Genomic DNA, 26,425 nt, shown 5'->3' on the forward strand with positions numbered 1-26,425 from the left:
TTGACTTGATGGATGTGCTTAAAGCTGAGTCTGAGTTTGATTGCATACGCGAGGTTTAAATCGTTATAGAATATTCTCGTGGATAGCTTTTTCATACAAAGAGCTATTCTTCATCGGAGTACAAAGAATATATATGACGGCGGTACGTCTGAATTAACCTCGCTGCTTTGCAACGAGTGTAGTAATTTCATAAAATGAATGAAATCTTCTTTTAATTTATGTGTCTTTATAATCTGATAAAAGAACATGGCCGCATTTTATTTCACTACCTCGAATGGTTGATAGAGCCCTCGCCTGAGGCTTGGGTTCTAACTACGCCCTACTGGATGTGGGGACTTGGCTATTATCTTTACTAGAGGATAAAGACATAGAAACAGAGTATAATCAGTCTATAAAAATGAATGACCAGCGTGATATACGTTGACTAAAACTTCTGGTCTTTCCTAGAATCCATGGATGAAATCATCTACACAATAGTCTGTTCGTCGTTACGCTCAATTGCTAAGTGTGTTATGACTTTCAACTTGGCCTTGCCAAAACAGTGATAATTAACCAAGCTATTTATTGACTGTTTCCTCGTTATCTTTTGTCTAGAGGCGACACAAAGACAGCTAAGCCACAAAACGCTTTTAATCTTAAGTTCACGACCAAACTCTGAGAAAGGTATGTAGACTTTTGGAAGCGGATGATTAAGTAATCATTTTTGAATTGTGATTTTTTTTTTAACAAACGCCTATCTTAATTTCTCATACGCGGTGCGTGGATTCGAACTTTGATAAGTTTTTAATTTTTTCAGTCGTTGGTTCGTTTTCTATAGAGATCTATAGATAGTGCAAACGTAAATCTTTTGGCTGAAACGTTAAGCTGTTTAAGTATTAAAACTACAGATTGCACACTGCAAGACAGTTTGGAACGTCAACAAGAAACTGATGAGTGAATTCGAAAGAATGTCACGAGTGAACGCATTTTTAGATTTTTAACGTGACGCTCAGTTTGGAACTGAAATGACGACGAAACGACAAGAAAGCTGCCGTGAAATTACGACAGCGACAAAGATAATTTAAGCAAAGTAAACAGCGACATTGGCATTTTTTAAATTAGACATAAGTGATTGGTATTGTTATGCTCTAGAAAAAGCTAAATATTTTCAAGTATTTTCACACAGTATGACAGGTTTGTTTGCCTTTCAAAAGGCAATAATGTACGTTGCAAACTGGCTGCAACTGAGACACCATTATAGATGTTTATCTTCTTTAAAAAAAAAAAACAATACATAGACCTCAAAGATTTATTATATTATGTCCGCTGAGCTAATGCAAAAGAAACACTCGGCGTCAAGACTACTCCCAGGTAGCAACCTCTTCAACTTCAATTGTATTTTTGCAGCAACTGTTTTAACTGTGCCTGGAGCAAGTTAAACAGCTCTTATGCGTAATTCAGAATGCTGCACAAATTGATTGTTTGGTTGTTTTAAGACGAAAAACGTTTAATTAAATAAGAATAATTTCATCAAAAAATGCATAAAATGGAACAAATTTTATCGAAAGGAACCCCTAACTATAAACATGTCTACTGCCAGTTTCTAGAATCAACGGATGAAATCCCATACACACTGGGACATTATTTACTACCACGTTAGTAAGTATGTAATGGCGTTCTATTTTGGAATTGCTTGAATGATAAATTATTAATTTTATTATTTCTTTGTTTTCTTTCAATTATGCCGCGTCCCCTACTTAAGAAGCTGGCTCAAAGAACTTGCTTCATTTCGCAGTAAATCTCGGAGAGGTAAGTACATTTTTTGACGCGCCCTACCGTAAGTTTTCGTACATGATTTGAAATTTTTTCTTTTCAGTAGCCAGTTGACTGTGCTGAGTTTCTAGAGCAGAATCTTAAGCGAAGTACTTTCAAACTTTGGTGAGTTGTACAGTTAAGTTAGCATGATAATCGTGTCTTGAATTCTTTCGCAGCCGAAAGTGCAACCGCAAATCTGTTTCTTAAAAGTTAGGATTTTAATACAGAAAAACATTATTTTGCACATCGCCAATGCCTTTTTGGAGCGTCAACAAGAAAAGGAAATTTCTCAAGGTCAGTACAGTATAAACTAATCTTGTCCAGTGCCTACGATATTAGCGAGCAAAAACCTAGCTAGGCGACTGGGTAATCGTGGTTAAACAGGAGTGCTTTGTTCAATTCGTCATTGATCAGGACGCCCAGCCATGATTGTTAACGTCGATAAATGAAAATAGTTTTTCAGCGTTGTTCTTTCCAATTCATTGTTTTTAAGTCCAGTCCGGTTTATAACGGTTTAGGCAAGGACTGAAAGTTTGTTGTCGAGAATTGGGAGTCTTGACTCTCATGTTACCTGCGAAATAAGCTGTGCATATACGAGTCATTTTAAGGTCGAAAGCAAAACAAACACATTATTTTATTTACATATGTACTGTACTACTTTTTTACAAAGTGCTATCTTGAAATTTTGACTCTATTTTCCACTGCTTTCCCCTCGTCTTTCTATGCACAGGCCGGATTGAGCTTCGACTCATTGACCTGTTTTAAAAAGCTAAATGTGGTTCAAGTAATTTGCATGTGTTATTGATCCGACCCTGACAATAATTGGCGCAAAAAGCACGCAACTTGTTAACTGTGAAAATTGAACAATTTTAAACAATATTGGACTGGAATGCAGATTGCAGAATTTAAGTTTCATCGTCAATTCGAGCTTCTACAAAATCCCGAGATAGGGCTTTTAGAAAAAAAATATATTTGAAGATACTTTACATTGCCCCTTCAAGTTAGTTAAGCTTAGTATTTACGGGGCGTCCTTCTATGTCTTGGGAAAATTATTAGACGTGAACTAATCCTGTGGGTGATATGATAATTTTCTTGATATTATTTACAATTACACGTCGGATAAGCAAAGCTTGTGGATATTTTTTGAATATAAAGATCAGCGATAATAAAATACAACGTTTCGACATCTTCGTGATGTCATTGTCAAGTGAAAGATTAGATTAGTTCCTGCTTTGTAAATAGATCTACGATTATGTACAAAAGACGACAAATGAAAATAAACAAGAAAACGTGACTTTTGGAAACAATGCCAATAAACAAACAATTTTGCTCGGATTGAGTCTCACTGGAAGTTAAGACTTGGTTGAAGATCTCTAAGATTGAGTGTGTTACGTAATCTATTTTGTTCCCGCGTTTTGCGATGAAAGTCATTTTTAGCGTCTGAAACTTTATCGCAAATTAAGATGCCGTTGCACTCTTTGAAACCCGTTTCTTTGAGGATAAGAATAAAATTTTATCTGAATGAGAATTTTGTTCTTACAAGGACACAATTTAGCGCCGGAAGATGTTTTGTTTCGTGACTGAATAAGCCGTCGTGCTTCCTGAAGTCATCCCATGGCCAAATGGTCGGTTTTGCAAATAATTTTTGGTTATTGTCGTCTTAGTTAATCCGCTGGTTTCCTCAGTGAATGTTGTCCGTTTGCATCCTTGTTTTCCGGCATTTTCGACTGTATACGTAGTGGTATATTTAGTTAAAAAAAATTCCTGTATTCTGTCGATCAACCTGGTGGACGTGACCATTTGCTGACAGATCGATATTCGAGTAAATTGATTCCTTAACACATCTCTGGCGAAGAGGCGTCAAGGAATTTCATTCATACGTGTCGAAAAATCTAGACCTCCTGCTAATGTTCTGCAGTAAAACTGCAGAACATCGGCAGGGGTCCACGATTTCAAATTCGCAAGAAGCTCCTCAACTGGATTAAGGAAAGAGTCCCACTAATTTTTGGAGGGGGTGGTCTAATTTAAAATATATTGGAACTACCGCTTAAAAACTTGCATAGGATGAAGTATTTTTATAAAATATTTCATTTTTTGGATTAATGAAGTTTGCTGCTTGGTCACGTGACATACCACACCCAATTGTTGATATATATTTCAATCCAAATTTACAAGAACTTGCAGATATAATGCTTGACTAATTTTGATTTCTACGAATAGGGTTTTCCGATTTAGCGGAATTTCGCACCTATTTTCCGCGCTAAATGAATCTGTGAATTGAACTCAATTTTGATAACTTTGTTTTTAACTCAAAGTCACTCAGTACTTTTGTTCTGTAACGATGCGCAGTAGTAATAAGTTGGTCAGACTGCATTTATATTAAATTATATAAAATTGTTTGATATAACGGCCTTTAGTCGAATGTCCTTTATTCGGAACAAACTAGTATCGACATCGTAAGCAAAGACTATCCGGGACCTCAGCTGGATTTTCTATGAGGGTGAATAGTTTGAACCGCGCACGCATCCCGATACGAGTACATCGTTTCGCCCGATGCTGGTATATGTTTTAAAAAGAAGAACAGGAGCCATCTTCTCTTTAAACTTAATGTAGTGTGCACGTCTCGGCTTCGACCGTACGAGTAAAGAAACCTCAGTTTACGCGGCCAAAACCGAATAGTTATTATTGTTATTTCCGTGATAAGGCATCCGTTCAACGACGATAATTGCTTGAATGTGCACCAAACAGACGTGAACTTTAAAAGGACGCCAATGCAAATCGAGTCTAACTTGATCAACAACGTGTGAAAAACACGAAAACTTTTTGCCTCGCAAAAACCGTTCTAGCGGTAATCGTGAAAATTTCATTTATTATGCCCGGTTGAGTAATCAAATGCGTGTTAAAAGCTCGTGCTTCCTCGTGCTGATCGTCAGGGTTTCCCGAACTACAAAACGCCCAGGCTCGTGCATTTCTCACTTTCCTTGTGTTTGGCAACCCTCAAGATGACAAGAGTCACTGGTTTTTAAAATGTTACAAACAAATCCGAGAGAAGCCAGAGGTCCGAGAGGAGCTGCTAAAATGGTACCTCATTTTTGACAACTAAAAACTGATTTTTTTCGACAGTTGACGGTAAAAAGACGTTTGACGTTAAACCACGTTGAGACGCTCCAATCAGGGAACTGGCCATGGAAATCTTGTTTGTCTTGTTTCAGTTGAAAGAAATATTCCTTGCTCGAATTCTTTGTTGAGCAGAAACGTTTATAATTCACAAGTTAGAATGAAATAAACTGATTTGAGCGCTGTACTGATGTATTTGTAAAGAGCACGTTGTCATGGCTCAAAAGTTTGTACTGAAGAAATCGCCATATAAAGGGTATAATCAACTCATTTTACTTATCATTTAAAGTCGGTTAAATGATTTTCACGTCCAGAAATTGATTTCTGTTGAAATGGGCATATTCCACTTCCGCGGATCTTCCGCTAAATCGGAAAACTCTAATGGCTGTAACCACCAAATTAAGTGATCTAAACGGGGATTTACAAATTTATTTATTTTGTCTTAATTACAACATCTTTCCTTTGGAGAGGGACTGGGACTAGGTAAAAATAGGAAATAACGAAGAAACATTAAACGTTTTTCAGAATCCCCGTTTAGAACGACGTACGGCAAGGTGAAGTTAAGATTTTGAGAGAAAAACCGATAGATTTCTAGTACGTTTACATCTCGTAACTTAACTGGTCACAATACTTACATTTTAGGGCGTGATTAGTCACGTGACCACTTAAAGCTGAGCCAATCACCAGAAAGTTTGATTTCCCATCTAAACACACTATTAGAAGCCAAGTTTTTGAGAAAAAGACTGCATATAGCAGAAATGACCAAAACATCACATAAATACTAGAGTCATTCCTTAATTCATGTGAGTCGCCGTCATGGCTTATGGAATTTTGTGTCAAGCTACTTTAATAACGCTACCAACCACAAGCAGTTTTGCAAAAAAGCGAGAATGGACCCCATATTTAAAAAACTTAATTTTAGCAGGTTGTCGATCCAGACAACTCCGAAACATATGTGTGATTTTCAATTTTAAATCTTAATCTTTTTAAAATGTAATATCGTTTATTTTAGTTCATTACAATGTAATAATAATTTTCTTAGGTAGGTAGATAGTCACACACGACCCCTCAAGCATGTATTTGCTTTAAAACAGATCGTGATTAAATAAAGGTTATTCATCGCGTGTTGTATTTACAAAACAGTGATTAAACCTCATTTATTGCCTACATTTTGTGACATTTTAACGTTGAAAAGAATTTAAAGATTTGTTAAGAGTTATCAATCTGTCAAACCCGTAGCCTGCGTAGCAGACATCTGTGTACGTTTTTAGTGTGTTTAAAAGAGTGCGCGATCGCGAGAATACGCGCGCTGGAAACTACGGCGCCTGCTACGCAGGCTATCAAGCCTGTGTCATTTAAGAACACCAGAGAAATAGCACTTTTTTCGCATATTACCTAAAATACAATTTACCATATTTTGGTCATTTCAAATATAGTTCTATCAAAAACCATTTAATATCTGTTCTTATGAACAAACACTGATGAGTATTTCGCTCGTTGGCACTTTATACCGATAGGTATAACTAGTTGTAGAAGTTGATAACAAAGGAAAAAATTGAAGACCATTGAACAAGAAACCCCCGTGTGGTAAGTCATGTTTGTAAGCGTGAATTAGATTTAGAAACTAACACTTACAGAGGCTGCGTATTCAGTGAACCAAAGCTAAACAACGCCATGCGTGTCGAAGATAATAGCCTCAACTTTACTGAAACGTGCTTCTTTTCATTTCCGCAAAATACAACAAGCCTGCGTAGTGAAATCAGATATCTATAAACTGCATGAGAGAAGTTTTAACGTTAGGATTCAGTATTAACATTCTGCAAGCGAGAAATTTAATTACTGCAGAAAAAAACTAATTAAAATGCATGGTTGGCACTACGGCAAAGACACTTAATGGACCAATATTTCACCTAGTTCAACTACAGTAGAACCTGGGTAACTCGAACTCTGAAGAGAAACGAAAACAGTTCGAGTTAGCGGGATTTCGAGTTATCGGGGTCGATTGAATATTTAATTTGCCAAGTTAATAATTAATAGTTCACTGATTTTTCAGCACTTCAGTATGCTTTACAGTGCATATTGAACTTAACTTGTTAAAAACTCTAACACGACCATACATTCTTATGTAATATATCAAACACGAGACAGCGTTTTTCATCACATTTCCAAACACCGAGAAGAGAGTTGAAAGTACGACGCGCAGCGGAGTATTTTTGACGAACTTCGAGGTGTTTTGAAATGTGATGAAACACTCTGTCGAGTGGTTGATATATCTTCTCAATCTTCTCAAACTAAAACTACAACGAAAACGGAGAAATAAAATCGTCAAAATCTATGCTAATTAAGATCAGATTTCCAAACTCCGTCACGGTTCTGATTTCCTTTGTTTTAACTAGATGAATTATTAATGAGTTTGAGAAGATAAGAGTGAACAATGGCTCTCAAATACTTGATCTGTTCGTTGCTCTACAAGAACCAAAATTCGAGTTCAGTATTGGGGCCGTAAATTTGTACCAAATATTGTACAAGGGAAACAAAATTTAGTTCGAGTTAGCGGGGTTGTTCGAGTTATCCGATTTCGAGTTACCGGGGTACTACTGTACATGAAACATTTTGTAATTTTAATTTTTAGAACCGTTAGTCTATTCTGACGAGGGGATAATAATGTCGGCAGCTACTCTTTCCGCTAAGTCGTTAGAATTTCTTTTCAAGCCTTTCAGACTTTGAATTTCTTCTTTCTATGCTTATGAACTTATAGGGATCAAGATTCGTGGCAAATTTGTAAAAGGAAATGTTTTTTCTGACTCGAAATGCCCCACACGCTATTAAAAACTTTATAATTTTTAGCCGACGAGGGCCCTTAGGTCTCATTTCCATGCAACTTTTGACTTGCGGTGAATCGGTGTATCCAGGCAACTGCAGGTGGCTGATGAAAAATAACCCGTTGAGAATGCGTGACCTGCAAAAAAGGTTACCCGATCGACAGCATGAGACCTGCGCCGGCCGCTAGCGGCCTGGGCTCGTCTAATAATGACAAATTGAAAATGCAGAGAACCACTCGACCCTTTGATAAATTTCTTGGTAACTTAGCATGAAATTGAGCACCAAAAAAAACTTGTTCATTCATTCTTTTTGGACTTATGCTTGGTTAGTCTTCTTCGCAGCCGTTTTGGGGGATGTCATACAATGTAATGGACTCATATCGGGAAAGGAATGTTGCTCGGATGTGAGCAGCTGTTTTTTGTTTGTTTGTTTGTTTGTTTGTTTTTTTGGTGGGGGGGAGGGAGCGTTGCGTGACATCACAAAAAAGGCTGCCGAGTAGACTAATGCTTGGTATTCTAATTCAAAGAATTCCTGTGATTATGCTTGTAGGTGCTTGCGCCAGTGAAAACCAGTCTTGATGATGAGAAAAGTTGTCAACTTTTGTTTACTGTGTTTCAGCCAGATGGCACGTGTGCGTAACGGACTGCGGTTGATGATTCGTTTCTTCAAGAGATGTCTTCCACTCATGGCGGCTTGTCTAGTGCTTCTTTTAGTTTTGAGTGTATGGCGGATGTTGAACGATATCAATGGAAAAGTAACTTTACTCACCGAACAGAACAAGAATTTCCACCAATTAATCTCCAATTATGCAAGCCGTGAATCCATCACTCAACTTCACATTCGTCGCACAAAATTACAGAGCACAGCTTTTTGTCCTCCCGATTCAGTGTTTCTTCTCATTTTAGTGTCCACGAATGTGGGAAATTTTGACAGGCGTCAATTAATTCGCAAGACGTGGGGTGCCGATTTCTCAATCAGCACTAGATGGAAAACAGTTTTTCTCTTAGGGAAGAACAGCAATGATAAAGAAATGGAGGACGCCAGCAAAGAGTCACAAATATATGGCGATATTGTGCAAGCAGATTATCAAGAGCATTTTTGGAACATGAGTTATAAAGTCGTGATGGGATTCGAATGGTCTGTGAAATTTTGCACATTTGATTACCTTTTGAAGGCAGACGATGACGTTTTTGTGAATACACTCGGTTTGATGGATTTCTTGACCAAGTATACAACACCAAGGAGAAAGTTCTACACTGGGAATATTATGGTTGGCAGTGTTGTTATGCGAGATGGCAGATACGGCGTGTCACGAGAAGAATTTAACGGAACTACTTACAAGCCATATTGTAGCGGAGGAGGCTACGTCTTGTCACGTGACGTGGTGGAAATGGTCCTGTCACATTTTGACGTTTTGAAGCCTTTAAAAATCGACGATGCGTACATCGGTATACTGGCTGATCGGGCCGGAATCAAGGTCACTCACAATAAAGAATTTCGCATGTACGAAAACAACTGTAACTACAACGGAACAACTTTGGTGCAGCATCCAGCGACAGGGGACTGCCTCATAAAGCTGTATAACAAAATGGTTGAGGGTATCTGGGGCAGACTTGGATAAATTCTGCATGCCTGTTTAATTTCGTGCAGAATTCTACGACTTTTCGCAGCGGGCTATCTGCCAGGCCAATTTTGCATTTTCTAGCAAAGTCGAAAATAGAAGTCTTCGAATTATTTTTATTTTAAATGGAGTAAACTCTTACAGATAAAAGAATTATAAAGTTAACTAACAGAGTTTATTTCACAGTTGTTTTCTCGCAACCGTTAAAAAATAGTTGTGTTTGGTCACTGGGCTAGTAAAAATATGGTGAGAAATTTCATCTTCCATGGCTAATTCCGAGAACTGCTGGTAATCGTTTGGCAATGCATTTTGTAATGGACGATGATGGGACTTAGAGAATAGGTATATCTATAAACTTTATACACCGAACCGATTTGTTTACAAGTTATTTGTTGTTTGGCCGCCTTTTAGAATGTGGACTGCTATGGCATCTGTGTCCACTGCACATTAACTCAGTCGGGGGAACAAGTGCCGAGAAGTGACTGAGCCCGCGGTTTTCGTCCCAGAAGTTGCTAAGCAACATGATGTATTTGCACGCGCGATTGCTTTCGGTGTACTCGTAAGCCCTCGCGCAAATTTTTTGATTGGATGAAATAAATCGGAAATTCTTCGAGTGCTTCAACGAAGGTTTACCAAAACTGGCACTTATTCTCCCGATTGAACTAAGCATAAAACAGAGCAATACAGCTTGTGCTTATACGTCAACTCAGAACAAGAAAGAATCCGGCACCCAAAAGTTCGCTTTACTTGATATTAAATATGTTCTTTAAGGTTCCAACACACGATTTATAAATTTTGGTCCCCGTGATATATGTCTAAAGTTCGACGAGTTGAGCTTCGTATGTATGTGTTGAACGTATATGTACTGTGTTGTAAGGAACTTTAAAAGTTGGCTTGTAATTATCATGAATTATGGTTTAAACATTCCCGTCTTCGGCACCCTATCGCCGCTACATCAATAATGTTGAGGAATTTCTTTTAGTACAAATTTTTATAGTTTATTATATCAATAACAATTTGAGGTCGCTTTGACATAAAAATTCGTTGTCATGGCGGTGTGAAAGGCACTTGTTTAAAAGTTTGAAAAGTTTAAAGAATGTTTTTGTCGATTAGACCTGAAAAAATATATCAAAAATAAAAAACTTTCACCTCAAGTTATAAGCCCAAAAACAGTCAAAAATTACCTGTTTTCAGGTTGCATGGCGGACTCTTATAACTGGTGAAAGCTTTACTGGCTTACAGTACCATCGGGATCTGTAATAGAATGCCAAAGACGAGAAGGTCTAAATTATTGTGAGCCACAGAATCAGCACACACGAGGGGACGTGTCGCTGCAACATTTCCACGCTAGATTTTTCGTGTTTCTGTGGTGATTTTTTCCTGTTACATGTCTTTACTACGAAATGAATGAAATGAAATACTTAAGTGTCTGAAGTATTTAGCTTAAAAAAACTAATTGAAGACACTATTTACATTATTATATATCTAAGCTATTTAAAGTTAAAATATTTACACTCAAATTCTAGGAAGAAGAAAAAAGAACCGTACTACATAGATAAATAAATAAATAAATAAATAGATAAATAAATTACAATAGAATACAGAATTTTATTATAAAAGTAGGTGAAAGATAAAAATTGCAGTTAAGAGTTAAAAATTTAAAATTTAAAAATGTTATATCGGCTACACTTGCTAGTTTATCAGTTTTTACTGTTTGCCGTTACCCTCTTTTATTAAAGTTGATTGATTGACATGATTGATTGAATGACATGTGCGCCAGTGTGTACAGTCTGTACAGAATGTGCATGGCCTGGAACGTGGCTGTCATTGTCGCGGCGACATGTCCCTTGCCGTATATTGGAGATGGGGGATAGTTTAAATAAGATTTGTTTAGAAAAAAAGGGGGGGAAAAGGGGGGAAAAAAAAAAAAAAAAAAAAAGTGATGACATCTGCAGGCGTGTTTGGAAATAAATAGTGATTGGGGTAACACTGCCTCGTCCCCAGGCGGCGCTCCTTGGTCGTGCGCGGTGCGCTTCGCATTTTGGGATTGATAGTGCGCGGATCGCTTGGCGTTGCGGGACTGATGCTCCCCAACCATCTCCCCCGCGCTCTCTGTTTTCCCGCCTTACCCGACCAGCGTCATAATCACTAGAATTTATATGTGGGAACGTTGATCTTGCAATATAATTAGAAGTACACAGCAATTTTCCTCGGATGGCCGTTATTAAATCTGTTAAAAATTTCCCACCCAATATGACTGGGATAATAAAGAACGAAGTAACATCCATGTTTATTCAAAAATCCGCGATAAGGCTGAAACTCAATCTCCACCATCACTCATGTGGTAAAGTGCCATCATTACTGCCATCAACCGATGACGGCTTGCCAATTTGATTCTGACTTCACTAAAAGCAAAAACGAAAATGAAAACCAAAGTTGAGAGTCAATATAACAGATATAAGCTAAAACACAAATGTTTCGAAGTCATTCTGGTATCATTGTCGACTGGTTAAAATAAAGGTTAAACACAGCATAATATTATGAAAAAAGTGATTAAGGTTGCGTGTAAGTTTGTGGGAAAAGATTAATTTAAATAAGTTGCGTGCAAATATGATTATTGGCTGAGCTGAGCAAATATTTTTATGCAATTGACGTCGTCTTTTTGAGTAAGAGCATTTTACAGACGACACAGTCAAATTTTCTCTGACATTTACGTTCCACTGGCGACAGCAAGTCGGGACAGTTTATGGACAGTACTACTAAATCGATTAACGCGTCACTTTTCCCACTGCTCAGCTGAACCGTTGCTTCGTTACGACTTCTTAGAAAGGACAGAATGCCATAGATCGAAATCAGTTCCCCACAGAAACCCAACATACAACGAACGTTTAGCTAATCGCAGGAGTTGACAGCAAAGAAAAAGAAACTGAACGAGAAACCCCATGCGGTGAGTTATGTTTGCAAGCGTGAACTAGAATTTGAAACACCCTTAACACCTACAGCTGGGTTGTATAGTCGCTATGTTTCCTGTGAACCTAAGCCATGTGAATCAAAGAGAATATTTAGTCCCGGCCTTTCGAATTCTAAAACGTGCTTGGAAAGTCATACAACAGGGCTGTGAAACAACAAATCAACTATCCACATGAAATCAAATATCTATAAACAGGGTCCCCTATACCTCTCTGCGAAATGGAATCACGTAAAAATATTTGGCTTTTCACGCGTCACGAATTATCCAAAAAATGTTTTCACGATCACGCAAAACTCATGGCGATCGCCGTTTAGACTGTTACGATCGGAAGCTGTAAGACCGGATATTTTGCCTGTCAAAATCACATACGCGACAAAATAGAGGACAAAATTCCCAACAACCAAGAGTAAGTTTAGAAAAAGGGAAAAAAAAAAGGAAAAAAAACACCGGGAAAATAAATAGCCTCAATCACGCTTCACGTTAAAAGTATAGGGGACCCTGTATAAACAATGGAGAGGTTTAAATGGTATATGAGCTTTCAGTTTTGAAGATTTAACCGGTAACTGAAGTCACCGGTGAAAAATTGCAACAGACAGCTAGCATACGGTGCGCAAGCTGTCGCTTGTGTACCGTATATAAAACTACTTGTTTGACTTTGAGAGGAGAAAGAATAAGTCTTTACAAGAGAATTCTCTTGTTCTAAACATAGGGGTCATGAATGGTCTATCAAAATTTTGCAGTGCTCGCAAAATTAGGCTTCTGCTCGCAATTCTTGCAAAATTTTAGTGGTTGCTCGTTTGCTCATGCTCGCATAAATTTACAAGTGCTTGCATGCTTTGTTTTTAGTGGAGATAGTTTTTGAAAAGTGTTCGTTGCTCGTGCTCGCAAAGAAAAACGCTGTGCTCGCATGTCGCAAATCGCAAAGACCATTCGATACCCCTAAACATGTATTTTCGCACCAGTAAGGTCCAGAAAAGCCCTTTTTTCAGTTCAAAATTGAGCTGCGTTCCCTTGATCAAAACTTTTTGTCAGAAGCTGTACATTGTGTGACTGAGAAAAGCCTGTCAGTTTTAATATTTTCACTTAAAACAAAAATGTAAAACAAAGAAAGAAACAAAAACGGCTAGTCAAAACAAAATATAAAAACAAAAACAAAAAAGAAAAGGAAAAACATTAAAACAGAAATGAAAAACAAAGAAACAAAAACAAAAACGGCTGGTGACCCTTCTGGGCCATAAATGAAATGAAAAAACAAAAACAAAAATGAAAAGGAAAAAAAATTAAAACATAAACGAAAAACAAAGAAAGAAACAAAAACAAAAACCGCTGGTGAAAACAAAATATAAAAACAAAAATGAAAAGGAAAAACATTAAAACAGAAATGAAAAACAAAGAAACCAAAACAAAAACGGCTGGTGACCCTTCTGGGCCGCCGTATCGTGGGAGATCAAGATTACCTGATGGATTATAAAACCAGATACTTCAGGAGGTAGTATTTCTTCGGTCGTTTGGACTCTATATTAGCGTATTTAGAAAAGTTGAAGAGACAGATCTAAATTAGCTGCAACAAGTTAACGTTTTTTTTCTTGAAATGACTTGTTTTTTACGTGCATCGTTATTTTCTTATTGACCGTGATTTTCCAAAAGAATTCTCTGTGAAATACATGATGAATTCTCTATGAAATGAGAAATAAATGAATAGTTCGTCGTCAGTTTGATTATCTCTGTTGTCATCCATTATTGTCAACACCCATCATTACGTAATAAACAATGTTCTGTGAGACAGGCCAATGTTTGATTTCTTTGTAGTTACGCTCAGAACGAGGAGCGGACAGATCGTAAAAAAATATCATACAAGACAGTACTTTAGACGCAATGTTTAAAAATCTCGCAAGTAATAGAAGATCGTGTGAAAAATGACCCTCATTTTAAGAAACACGAGATGACCTGAGATCCCCTTTTTTTTGCTGCTCGTCCTTTTGGGGGGGGGAGAAGGGGGCCTGAGATACTCATTTCTTGTGTTAATGCGCTGTGAGATGTCGTTACTTCTGGAACGTCACGCGACCTAATATGGAACTGCGTTCTTAATATAAAACAACACATTCCGATACCCAGTTAAATATTTCAACAGTTAACTGAAGATGAATGCAATATTTATATTTGGTATGCTCACTTTTCAGGCGCAGCATATAATATGCCTGTGGGAAGTATGATGCGATTGACGATTCGTTTCTTGAAGAAATCTCTTCCACTCTTGCTAACCTGTATAGCGTTTTTGTTAACCGTTCGGATATGGCGCGTGTGGAATGATATCAACCAAAGTGTGAATTATCTGGCGACGTCTTCTCCGGATGACCAGTCAAGAACACTAGCCACCGAACAAAACGATCATTTTGTTTCATTAGCGACCAATTATACGACTCGTGGACCTATTGTCGAACATCGCATTCACCGCACAAAATTACTGAGTACAGTGATTTGTCCGAGTTCACTGTTTCTACTTATTTTGGTTTCCACGAATGTGGGAAATGTTGATCGGCGCCATCTAATACGCAAGACTTGGGGCGCGGATTATTCCATCAAAACGAAATGGAAAACAGTTTTCCTCCTGGGTAAAAACAACAACGATGAAGAAATGAAGACAGCGAAAAAAGAGTCCGAAATCTACGGCGACATGGTGCAGGCAGATTACCATGAACATTTTTGGAACATGAGTTATAAAGTGGCGATGGGATTCGAATGGTCTGTGAAATATTGCAATTTTAATTACCTTCTGAAGTCAGACGATGACGTATTTGTGAATACATTCGGTCTGATGGATTTTCTAAGCAAGTACACAACGCCAAAGAAAAAGTTTTACACTGGGAATATTATGGTTGGCAGTGTTGTTATGCGAAAAGGCAGATATGGCGTGTCGCCTGAAGAATACAATGAAACCATTTATAAGCCATATTGTAGCGGAGGCGGCTTTGTTCTGTCGCGTGATGTGGTGGAGAAATTTCTGTCGTATTTCGACGTTTTAAAGCCTTTAAAAATTGACGATGCCTACATCGGTATACTGGCTGATCGGGCTGGCGTCAAGGTCACACACAATAAAGAATTTCGCATGTATGAAGACAAATGTGAATACAGAGAAACTACTTTGGTGCAGCACCCGGCGAGGGGGGAATGCCTTGCAAAGCTGTACAACAAAATGATTGAGGGTATCTTGGTTAATTAATATTTAGGGATTACGTAAAGGAAAACAATATTGTTCAAATTAATAGCAATTTTTTTTTTATACATAACTTTATATTACTGATTAGCCCAAGGGTGTATTTTAAAACTGATGACAGTGTTTACAATTAGCAAATATCAGCCTCTTGTACTTGAGTTCAAAATGTCAAGATCGAGAAGTGTCCACTTATGGGAGGTTAGTGTAGTGTTTATGGTTATGTGGCAGACCAAGGTGCATTCCATGGGAAGCTCATGCTGAAGATATGCCAATATTTTAAAGGACTCTTTTGAAAAAGGCAAAAGTCAAGGGAAGATCTTTGGAGTACCTTATTGCAACTTATTTTCGCGGGACTTAATTTTCCTGAAATTAAAGACCCACAAAAATTTATTTTAAACGTTTTCCATTGTATTTTTTATGTTAATTACCTATTTTTGTCCAAATCACGAAAATAGTAAGTCCTGCGAAATATGCTTGTTCCATTTTTGCGAAATTAAGTTCCCCCAAAAATAAGTAACAATAAGGTAACCCAAGTGTCTGCTTGGAATACACCAAACGGTTTACCTTAACCCGTGAAGTTATAGCCTCTACTCAGTGGTTTCTATTTGACACAAATGAATAAAATAAAGCAAAAGATTTAGAAAGTTAGATTGTTTGCACCAGAAGCTAATCACTCTGCCAGATGTCTGCCTGTGATAGAACTTACAAATGTAACAAGGAAAACACAGAATCATTTGGCTAAACAGCAGGCTATATCACATTGACATGGGCCCATATGGTATTAGACTGCGAAACCTCTTTTGCAAATGCACTCGGTCTTTGTACGAGAGCGAGATGTCTGGATCTCGCAGGGTGTGCGAGGCTTGCGAAACGATCGGCGCTTCGCACGTTTTTCAACGATTTTAGCGGAGAACTGTTTTGCAGTCTAATATGGTATGGAACTATGGTCAGAGATATCAGCCGGGAAAGATGAATGTGTCTCTTGTCCAACATTTCAATCACCCGGCCTGTCTGATGCCACATGCAGTTGCCACATACAAAATTTAATGTATGTTTTGTTCAGCAACTACCATATTACCATTAATGCCAATTTTAAGCCCCTTTTCCAAAGGTTCAAAGCCCCCTGTTAACCCTGCTAAAGCAAAAAAAAATACATATCCCTTCTCCAACTTCAGAGCCTCGAGTCGCTTTCTTGTCACTTTTCGTAACATTTTTTGTTTTGTATATATGCTACTTATAAGCCCCCAACCCATAAGCCTGGGAACACTGATGCATTTCCGGCTGTTACTTCTTCGATCTGTTGTTCTTCTTCTGTTGCCAGAAAAAGATGCGATACAGCCAGAAATGCGTCTGCGTTTGCAGGCTACCAACCCATCTCCTAAGGTATAAATTCTCCCAGTTATAAACCACAACCCTTCAGCGCCCTATTCTAGTTGCATAATTATAAGACCAAGGCTTAATTTAACTGTCTTTTTAGTTACTTATATCATGCATTAAGTTAGTTCATCGGGTGTTTTGGGCTTGGGTAAGGTGGTAGTGGTTGTCCACCATACAAAAAAAGAATGATCATCTGGTGGGGTGGGGGTCATGTTTCCCACCTAATTACTCCAAATATACTGTAAGAACATTAATACCGTAATCATAAATAATAATATTAAAATACATTTGCAGTATATTACTAAAACTATAAATATTCTTGCGCTTTACGTAAACTTATTAAAGATGTTAGGTACAATCAGATTGGCGTACGAGTACAACTTTTGAATTTCAGTCCTCTTACTTAACAGAGCCCTTACTCCTCCCTGTTGCTGACCAGTTGAATAGGAGACTATTGATACAAGATTGGTGTGAAATGCCATAATTGAAAGCATAAGCACTATTTATAAGGTTTGAAAAGTTGTACTCCTACTCTGATGATCTGAAGGTCCCTATTGAATAAAGCTTTGCTGCAATTTTCATGTAAATGACTACACTTTTTTAATTTTTAAAAATAACATTAATACTGAGATATTGAAATATTTATCATGATACATTTACGTTTCACTTCAAATTGAAATGTAACATTATGGCAATAAAAAGGAAAACAAGAAAAAGAAAATGAAAGCAACAGTTTAACCAACGAAACATGCATGCTAAAGCATGAACTTTGTAGTAGAAAAAAGATTTACCGGTAGTGACAATTTAATTTAGCAATTTCTTTATTTTTTACACTCAGTGGTTTTATCTTTTTAAAATTCCTTAATTTCATTTTGTTGTTAGCCAGATTTTATATACATAAGGACTTTCAAGTTCTGCAAAATAATAATTCATTATAGCAATATTAAGAGCAGGTTTGGAGGTGAGGATGTCTGTTTTCTCAGCCATGATGATAATCGGGTACATTATGTTTGCTCACTAATGAAAAGGGGGAGGTGGGGAAGAAATACTTACCAACCAAGTGATTGACTGCAAAGTTTGAGTGATAAAACGGCAAGCCATATTTAGTCAAAATGTATTCAAGTTGAAAGACTGCTAGCTATCGAGCCTAGCAAATGACCAGAAGACCCAAAAGCAGAAAAATGGCTGACGTTTGAGCCCAAACAGCCCTGAGGTTAAGTTGATCCCAGAGGTATGGCTAGTACTAAAAGCCGGAACGTTGGAATGCCGGAATACTAAAACCCAGAATGCTGGAACGCCAGAATACTACCGGGAATGCATAAAATATATTGTGTTACCCTTACAAATATAATAGAGCTGACCGTAAACAGGCTAACCGAAGTACATAGTAGGCTGACCCAGATGAATAGCAGGCTAACCGGAGTGAATAGTAGCAGTGAATAGTAAGCCTACTACATACACTGCAGTTAGCCTACTATTCATTCCATTAGCCTACTACATATTCACCTCGGTTAGCCTACTATGTACTTCCATTAGCCTGTTTATGGTTAGCTCTTTATATTTGTAAGGGTAACACAATATATTTTATGCGTTCAGGATTTTATTATTCCAGCGTTCCAGGTTTTAGTATTCCGGCGTTCCGGCTTTTAGTACTAGCCCTGAGGATATCCTGCGAAAACAGCCGCCTCTGTAGTCTGAACATCCTCGTACCCAGGGTCTTCGTTTCCTTTGACCAGGCTCGCGCAGAAGGGACGAAGACTCGAGGCACGAGAATGTAGTCTGAAATGAGTCTGAAATGCCAGCCGTCCTCTCGTCCCAACCCCCCACCTCTGATATCTGCCGTTTTCGACCCCAGAAGGAGCGGCTGCATCCATGCTGGCCAGGTTACAGAGCATTCAACATGGCGATGCGACCGATGCGATCGCGGTCATCGACGTGAAATTGTTCCTCTCTTCAGAAATGGGAATAGAACACAGTTGGAATCATTTTTGCCGCCATGCCAGAAAAGGTAAAAATTATAGAATGGCATCAGCTAGAAAAGAAGAAGTATTTTCTATTTCTGAATGTGTACATGTTGAGCACAAATGCTGTTATGTTTCCGGTCGATTTGATCAAAACACGACTTCAACTCCAGCGCACAAAATCCCTTTACAAAAACACGCTAGATGTCATTTACAAGACTGTAAAACACGAGGGATTCTTAGGACTGTACAAAGGATTTCCAGTAAGCCAACTAGGTGTCCTCACTGGTCACGTGTACGCTACAAGTTACGAGGTTTCCAGGGAACAATTTTCCACATTCCAGAATGCATTGCGTGGTTTTATAGCCGGTGGTCTAGCTGCTGTCATGGAGCAGACATTTATCAATCCGGTAGATGTTATATCTCAGCGTCTGATGGTTGAGGGGCAAGGAGAAAAGAACAAACAGCGCGGCACCATTAAGACTGTCAAAATTGCCAGACAGGTGTTAAAAGAGCATGGAGTGTCCGGTTTTTATCGTGGTTTTGCTGCGTCTCTAATGGTTGAGGGACTCTGGAGCGCCACTTGGTGGGCCTCTTATGGCTTGTACTTAGATGTGATTGGAAAAATGGTTCCTGATGGGACATCGCACCTTGTTATTAAGGGGCTGTCAGGAATGTTAGCTGGAATCAGCTCCGCCGTGGTGGGGAATCCAATCGATATCATAAGAGTCAGATTGCAGGTTAGTTACAGATCAAGATTTGAATGACAATGCAGTTACTGGCAGGCAATCAGTGCTTTCAATAAGCACCAATGGCTGACAAAAAGTGTGGGTTAGCTACTTCGCTGCACTTTGTTCAGATAGGCCGGCTCCTTTTGTCCATAAATTGAAGTAATAAAAGGAAGACTCTTTCAAACAGGCGGTTTATCCCAACTCAAACCAGCTGCCTACTTTAAATTTTGTTGAAACCCCTGGGTAATATAGGGTGTATAGGACATAAGATGGTGCTCAAATCAATAAGTGCAGGATGCAGGCTGAAACTTGAATTGTCAGAGTTCTGTGGCCTAAAACCTGACTTCCACAGTCGGCATTTTATTTTATGTCTGCACATCAACAGGTGTGAATTAACCTCCCTAAAATAAAACAGAAAGTGTATGGATAGCTTGCACCTGCAGAAAAAAATAGGAAAAAAAGTCAGTCTGGATTTATCCGGACTTAGTTTCAAACTGTCAACTAACAAATGCTGGGGAGCATAGGCGTACAAGGCGGGGGGCGAGGGGGGCTGCAGTCCCCCCAGTGCCGAAATTTTTCGGGCAAAATGCTTAGAATTCGGGCAACAAGCCAAGAGAAAGAATAGAAAATAAGCCGACAAATCTCAACATTACCTTCGAAACGAATTACATCTATAGAAGAAAGTATTGAAAATATACTGAATTTTGTGGTTCAAAAGTCCAAATTTCTCATTCATCTGTTTTCGTTTTCTCTCGCAAATTGCTATAATCATGGTCAATTTTTCACGCAAATTTTGCATGATCCCTCAGTTTGATTTAATTGCAATCACCTTTTCCATAGCTTGCGGACTTTAAGAAAGTCTATTTTTTTTCGGGCAATAAGGTGTCTGCCCCCCAGGTCCGAAGGTGCCCTAATGAGAGGGTAACCAATACTCGCAGCTGCTTCATGCTATGGGAGCAGGGAGCTTGTGGCATGCTGCTAGAGAAGATCCTGTGGAGGTGGTGTGCCATAGTGTTTAGGGTGCTGGACTTGTAATTTGGAGGTCCCGCGTTCAAATCCTCCTTCCTGTCACTAGATGAATTTGTGACCATTTTGTGTTTGGTGGTCCTGGCAAAAAAAGTAATTTATTTTCATGTTAGGGTTGTTCATCATGATTGTAACTTTTTTAATTATGTATGATGTCAACTCATTTTTAGGTGGAAGGAAGAAAGTCTATTTTGAGAACTCTGCGAGATCTACTCAACAATGAAGGACCCATGGCATTAACCAAGGGAATGTTTGCTAGTGCCCTTTCTGAAATGCCATGCAGTGCTATTACAATAATAGGTTATGAAATGGTCAAGAAACTAAGCTTGAAGGAGGATTCTGTTGAGCACTGAGTACCTTATTCTCACTTAATTTAGCGAGAATTAAATTTCACGATTTTCTATACTCACGAAATATAGGACACGCGAAGTTTAAAATCGCGAAATTTAATATCGTACTGACAATAAAAAAAGGAAACTCGATGTGTTTATTCATAGTTATTTCAACATGTCTGAGCTTCATCTTTAGGAGATTTTTGTTAATTTTGTCCATTAGTTATCTCCCACTCTATAAGTCCCACTGTTCCAACTGTTCTTTGCCGCCAAGTTCTTCAAAATCTCGCTCTTGCAGTCGTAGATGAACCTATCAGGTATATAGACTGTTGAATACCTTATGTTTTGTTATGTATATTGTTTTGTTTGCTGTTTTTACGATGACTTTCATATTAATTATGTTGTTACAGTTTCGAGGTCAAAGCTTCATATTGAAGAATAGATAAAAATCGCGAAATTTAATACACTCCAATTGTACCTTCCTCTCAAAACCGCAAAATTAAGTACTCCCAAAATATGGCTCTTGATTTTTTGCAAATTAAGTACTCGCGAACTTTAGTGAGAATAAGGTAATCACAAAATCATTTAGTTAAATTACAGTTTTTCATACCTAAAGTTTTACATTAGGCTGTGTAAACACATCATGCATCATGTTATGATAAAATCTAGGCATCATGGCTATAAAACAACTCTCAAACCAAACTCGGTTATCTAAAGTAGCTATCTTACCTTACCGTGCACTCGTGTATTTTGATGTCTCTGAGGTGTCTGAGTCATTATAAAGCCATTACGATGATTTTTCAAAACTTTTAAACTTGGGAAAGTTTAAATCTTCTAAATGGCTTTAGAATGACTTAGGCACCTCAGAGACATCCAAATAACAGAAGTGCACGGTAAGGTAAGGTAAGCTACTTTTATTTGAATCCTTTATTCCAAGTTAAGTTAAGAGCGATTTTCGAACCATTCTCATACATTCTCTTAAATGACTCAAAACATAATGCAATATTGTCATTGATCACAAACAACGGCTGGGCCACCTGTGGTCTAACCTGTCTCTTGTAAATTATCAGGCCCTAAAGCAGCAAAGTGTAATGTTACATAATGACTATGTTTTAATACAGGTGTACTAGCTTTATGCGAAACACCTAGTAACCAGCCAATTGGAGTGTGTTGTGAAACCATTATTTTATTTTAAAAGATGCCTGTACATATATTGCTATTACCTAAGTAATGACTGCAAATAAGTGACAAATAAATATCTGGGAGGTATCTGGGAGGCCATGGGTTCGATTCCCGTCGGGGACTCAGAATTTTTCTTTGTCCCATGCTCGGGTCATGTTGAACACTTCATCTTCATTATTTATCACCGAGCTTAAAATTTACCATCTTTATTATTTACTACAAAATTGATAAATTCAACATTGCTGATCCTAGCAGACTTAGCAGTATGCAGGACGCGTGTCACTTATCAACCTAGTAAAATGGCCCAGCTCACAACAAGTCTCTCGTAGCTCAGTTAGTTAGAGCTCCCAACTGGTATCTGGGAGGCCATGGGTTCGATTCCCGTCAGGGACTCAGAATTTTTCTTTGTCCCATGCTCGAGTCATGTTGAACACTTTATCTTCAAAATTTTTTCATTTGGAAATTAATAAAATCTTCGCCTTATCAGCTAAATAATACTAACAGGGGGCTAACAGTGACCAGCTCCCCCTTGAAGTATCAATACAAAGTAAAACATGAAGTGAGTGAAAAGTATTGAAGCTAGTATACTGGTCCAACACAAGCAAGCCTGTAGAAAATTGTTTTTAATGAAAATGATCAAATTCTCCAGACAGGCGGGTAGAGAGATAGAAGATTTACAGTATGTTAAAATCAAATCCTCCTGTTATGCAACCCTCCTGGTCCTCGCGACCCCAGGGACACACCCCTGTGCTTTAACTTATTTATTGGTCTACCCTCCCCTGACTGGAGTAAAATACAATATTAAAGCTTTCTTGCAAAATGAAAGTGTGCTAAGGTCAGTTTTTTTTAAAAAATGAGCTAGTTTTGATTTAGTTTTCTGTGAAAGAAAACGAACAGAAGTTAGCGTTACTTACTGAAAAATTCCATCACGACAAGATAAGTCACGCAATCCATTCTGCAGGCTTTTGAAGATACAACAATGGACATAAAAAATTCATTCCCGATTGTAGTAGACGTATTTAAGGAGAGCAAGAGAGAAGAGCGATCTGTAAAAGGCGGCCAATCAATTACAATTTATTACCTTACTATTTTGACGTAACATTATATGACGTATGTCAGTGTAATGAGCAGCTCTAGATCTGTTTTGGCGCGCGGGCGCGCCGTTCGACGAGGAGTTTTCTTCGATCCTTGATTTCTTCATCTTTCTTCGATGCCAGAAGAGGTGAAACAAATTGAGTGGCAGCACATTGATAAGGTCAAATACTACTCTTTCGGCAGTGCCTTCTTCCTCGGTGTAAACGCCATTTTATATCCAGCAGATGTGATAAAAACTCGACTTCAAGTTCAGCGAGCGAATGCATTGTATAAAGGGACGTTCGATGCTGTATTCAAAACCTTCAGATCTGAAGGACTTAAAGGCTTGTACAAAGGATTTGTGGTCAGCCAACTGAGCATTTTAACGGGACATTTTTACGTGACAAGCTACGAAGTTTCACGTTCGCAAATGTCATTCCTTGGTGATGGAAGTCGTGGGTTTGTGGCCGGTGGAATTGCCGCAATTATGGAACAGTTTTTAGCAAATCCTATTGAGGTAATTTCCCAAAAGCTTATGATTCAAGGACAAGGCCAAAATAACACAAAACTAAAAGGAGCATTACATATGTCTACAGACGTTTTTAAAGATCACGGAATGGGTGGGTTTTACAGAGGGTTTCTAGCTTCTTTGTTGACAGGGGCATTGTGGAGCGCTGTGTGGTGGGGCTCATATGGAGTGTATTTGGACGTGATTGGGGATTATGCCCCAGAAGGCACCTCCCATCTGTTGATTCAGAGTGCTGCTGGTGGATTGTCAGGATTAAATGCCGCTATAATTGGGAATCCTTTTGATATTGTTAGAACAAGACTGCAGGTAAACAGTAATATAAACAAATAAATAAAAAAGTAGTAATAAATAAATTGAGAAATAAATTATATAATTTGTTATACAGTCAACTCTCTCTAAGACGGACACCTTCGGGACCGGTCGCAGCTGTCTGTCTTAGAGAGGTGTCCGCTCTGTAGAGAGTCGAGGCAACATGACACCAGTAATTCTGAGACAATAAAGTTAACCTTTGCACAATGCAACAAATCTTTGCTAACTGCAACAAGACTAAAATAATAAAATGACCATATTTGCTTGTTAAAGTAAAAATTGAGAGCTTCTACAAACTGTTATACTGTAAGTAGAAAACGACCTCTTAAGTGTCCTTACATGTAAGTAGAGAAGTAACCTGTTAAATCGTCATATACACGTATCCTTAGGGCGCTGACTAACTTTGCTTTAGGGCGATACGAAGTTTGGAAGTATTTTCACTAAAAAAACATGGTAGAAAAACACTTCTCAAGTGTCCGTTAATGATTTCAAAGTGTCCGTTGTCCGTCTTAGAGAGGTGTCCGTCTTATAGGGAGTTTGGTTACAGTAAAATGACTGAAAAAAGGCAGGGACCGTCACCAGGTGTCCGTCTTATGGAGGTGTCCGTCTTATAGAGGTGTCCGTTAAGAGAGAGTTGACTGTATACCTTGCTAGAAATTTTCCAACCAACAGCACACACTCTTATTGGCTTATTCAAGGTCACATGACATCTAACAATAAAAACTGTTACCTGCCAAAAGTCTAGGAGTGGGCAACATTGCAAAATCTATGACGTCAAAGGTGGATAGTGGTTAAGTGGACAGAGTTATCTGTCCTCTGAATAACTGGGCCCTGCATCAGAGCCAATTTAGAAAACTTCATCAGGTGATGCAAACTGACGTATAGTACATAAAACCTCTGGGCCTGGAGTTGTTTAAAGGGTAGACACCAACTGCCAACCGAAAGCGTTGGGTGGCTGGCTACTTCGTTATAGAAGTCGGCTACTTCCCCCCCCCCCTAATTAATTGAAGAAACTTTATCAAAAAAAAAAATTCTTTTAGACAGTCAGTTGCTCAACCTACTTAAACCAGCTATCTACTTTAAATGTAAATTATTGAAAACATGATTTAATGTTGCTAAATTTTAAAATGGTTGGGTAAAATCTATTTTCTAAAGAAACTGTTGTTATGTTAAATTCTCCCAGGTTGAAGGTGGAAAATCAATGACAAGATCTTTCAAAGAGTTGCTGAAGAAAGAAGGCCCAAAGTCTTTGACAAAAGGAATGCTTGCCAGCATAGTGTCTTGGGTCCCGTCAAGTGTCATTATGATAGCTTCATATGAAACTGTGAAGAAACTCAGCTTAAAGGAGGAAGTCATTGACTTGTTCCTCTAATAGACATTTCAGTAACCACAATTTTTAATGATGTTTACTCTGTGCATGGGCAGATCCAGGGGGGAGGGTTGTGGGGGTTGTCTTAATTACACCCCTTAGCTTTAGATCTTGTCTTTTGTGAAGGAGCAAATACCTCCTTATACCTCTCTGGGGAACCATGCTTTTCATGCCCATACTTACCCCCCCCCCCCCCACACACACACACACACCAATTTTTTGAAAAATAAAATCATGGTTCTTGTAATTCCATTGTACTTCCAGATTATTTGACCAAATACTTTAAATTCAGGAAATAATATTTTCTTTGCATGTTGTGTGAACTAGAGGTTTATAAGGATGTTCTACTTCCAATTTGTTCTCACCATTTCTAAAAAATCTCGATGATTTGGTAAGTGCAGAATGCAATATGGAACAATTGAAAGTATGATGTTTTATATATGTTCGTATTTATTTGCTTTATTTTACTTTCGGAAAAACTGTTCACAGGCTACTTGTATTCTTTCCCAGGTGTTCCTTTCGCTAATCTTTGCAAACGTAACACGACACTTTTGTTTGTTTGTAACAAAATACTTTTGTCTTCCTTGAAAATGCGATAACATGAAACTTTTGTTTTTTGTTTGTTTTACGGCGGCATCGATGACATTTGTTTAATTTAATTAAGTTACGGTTTAGACTGCACAAAAGACGATTCTCAAAAACTAAAGAAAAAAATCTAATCAAAAAACATATTTTTCGACAGGTTTTTTAAAACGCAGTATAGCTAGGATATTTGTTTCCTGGTTATCGGGTGTTCACGCCGAAAATCCCAGTGCAAGTTTTTGCATACCTAATTACGAAAGCGCTGTGAAAATCTCAAAATATAATTTAATTAATTTGCGGTTTTTACTTGGCGCCAAGAAGTCTGCAGGAAGCCTACCGCAAACACGCAATACAAGCGATGTTCATGATAGTTCCAGAAAACAACGTAGACTAATCTGCGCATGCGTTTGGTG

The 26,425-nt window shown here is 38.2% G+C and overlaps 4 protein-coding genes and 1 long non-coding RNA gene across 15 annotated transcripts; 4 read left to right on the forward strand and 1 right to left on the reverse strand.

The window, feature by feature from the left end:
* The first annotated feature begins 13 nt into the window (after positions 1-13).
* LOC144641542 (beta-1,3-galactosyltransferase 5-like) lies at positions 14-11,102 on the forward strand. Of its 10 annotated transcripts, none has more exons than XM_078500555.1 (5): positions 14-663; positions 1,745-1,788; positions 1,856-1,917; positions 6,429-6,498; positions 8,284-11,102. In XM_078500555.1, exon 5 carries the CDS (start codon positions 8,312-8,314, stop codon positions 9,353-9,355), a length of 1,044 nt encoding a protein of 347 aa, XP_078356681.1. In that variant the 5' UTR covers positions 14-663; positions 1,745-1,788; positions 1,856-1,917; positions 6,429-6,498; positions 8,284-8,311; the 3' UTR covers positions 9,356-11,102. The 10 variants fall into 10 exon arrangements, with proteins under 10 accessions (XP_078356681.1, XP_078356688.1, XP_078356686.1 ...); XM_078500562.1 differs by having other exon boundaries at positions 8,353-11,102; XM_078500560.1 differs by having other exon boundaries at positions 1,859-1,917.
* A 3,359-nt stretch (positions 11,103-14,461) lies between these two features.
* Positions 14,462-16,263, forward strand: LOC144644702 (beta-1,3-galactosyltransferase 5-like). The gene has a single exon (XM_078504230.1). It carries the CDS (start codon positions 14,521-14,523, stop codon positions 15,544-15,546), a length of 1,026 nt encoding a protein of 341 aa, XP_078360356.1. The 5' UTR covers positions 14,462-14,520; the 3' UTR covers positions 15,547-16,263.
* A 2,539-nt stretch (positions 16,264-18,802) lies between these two features.
* LOC144641569 (solute carrier family 25 member 44-like) lies at positions 18,803-22,955 on the forward strand. 2 transcript variants are annotated; one of them, XM_078500609.1, is made up of 3 exons: positions 18,803-19,618; positions 20,806-20,988; positions 21,537-22,955. In XM_078500609.1, the coding sequence occupies exons 1-2, from the start codon at positions 18,914-18,916 to the stop codon at positions 20,986-20,988; spliced, it is 888 nt and encodes a 295-aa protein (XP_078356735.1). In that variant the 5' UTR covers positions 18,803-18,913; the 3' UTR covers positions 21,537-22,955. The 2 variants fall into 2 exon arrangements, with proteins under 2 accessions (XP_078356735.1, XP_078356734.1); XM_078500608.1 differs by having other exon boundaries at positions 20,806-22,955.
* On the reverse strand, positions 19,646-23,197 carry LOC144641660 (uncharacterized). The gene is made up of 4 exons (XR_013568598.1): positions 23,064-23,197; positions 22,017-22,040; positions 20,439-20,716; positions 19,646-20,046 (listed from the first exon to the last, which is right to left on the reverse strand). It is a non-coding gene; the product is annotated as an uncharacterized LOC144641660 (long non-coding RNA).
* Positions 23,198-23,359: 162 nt separating this feature from the next.
* LOC144641568 (solute carrier family 25 member 44-like) lies at positions 23,360-25,802 on the forward strand. Its single transcript, XM_078500607.1, has 2 exons — positions 23,360-24,058; positions 25,245-25,802. Exons 1-2 carry the CDS (start codon positions 23,360-23,362, stop codon positions 25,431-25,433), a joined length of 888 nt encoding a protein of 295 aa, XP_078356733.1. The 3' UTR covers positions 25,434-25,802.
* Positions 25,803-26,425: the final 623 nt, after the last annotated feature.

The sequence above is a fragment of the Oculina patagonica genome, chromosome 2 (genome assembly GCF_052425735.1).
Source record: "Oculina patagonica isolate OP01 chromosome 2, crgOcupat, whole genome shotgun sequence".
Lineage (NCBI taxonomy): Eukaryota > Metazoa > Cnidaria > Anthozoa > Scleractinia > Oculinidae > Oculina > Oculina patagonica.

Coding starts and splice junctions, on each gene's coding strand:
- LOC144641542 (XM_078500556.1), top strand. CDS start 8,312: ATGATGAGAAAAGTTGTCAACTTTTGTTTACTGTGTTTCAGCCAGATG.
- LOC144644702 (XM_078504230.1), top strand. CDS start 14,521: ATGCCTGTGGGAAGTATGATGCGATTGACGATTCGTTTCTTGAAGAAA.
- LOC144641569 (XM_078500608.1), top strand. CDS start 18,914: ATGCCAGAAAAGGTAAAAATTATAGAATGGCATCAGCTAGAAAAGAAG. Junction 19,619..20,805: donor TCATAAGAGTCAGATTGCAG/GTTAGTTACAGA, acceptor ACTCATTTTTAG/GTGGAAGGAAGAAAGTCTAT.
- LOC144641568 (XM_078500607.1), top strand. CDS start 23,360: ATGCCAGAAGAGGTGAAACAAATTGAGTGGCAGCACATTGATAAGGTC. Junction 24,059..25,244: donor TTGTTAGAACAAGACTGCAG/GTAAACAGTAAT, acceptor AAATTCTCCCAG/GTTGAAGGTGGAAAATCAAT.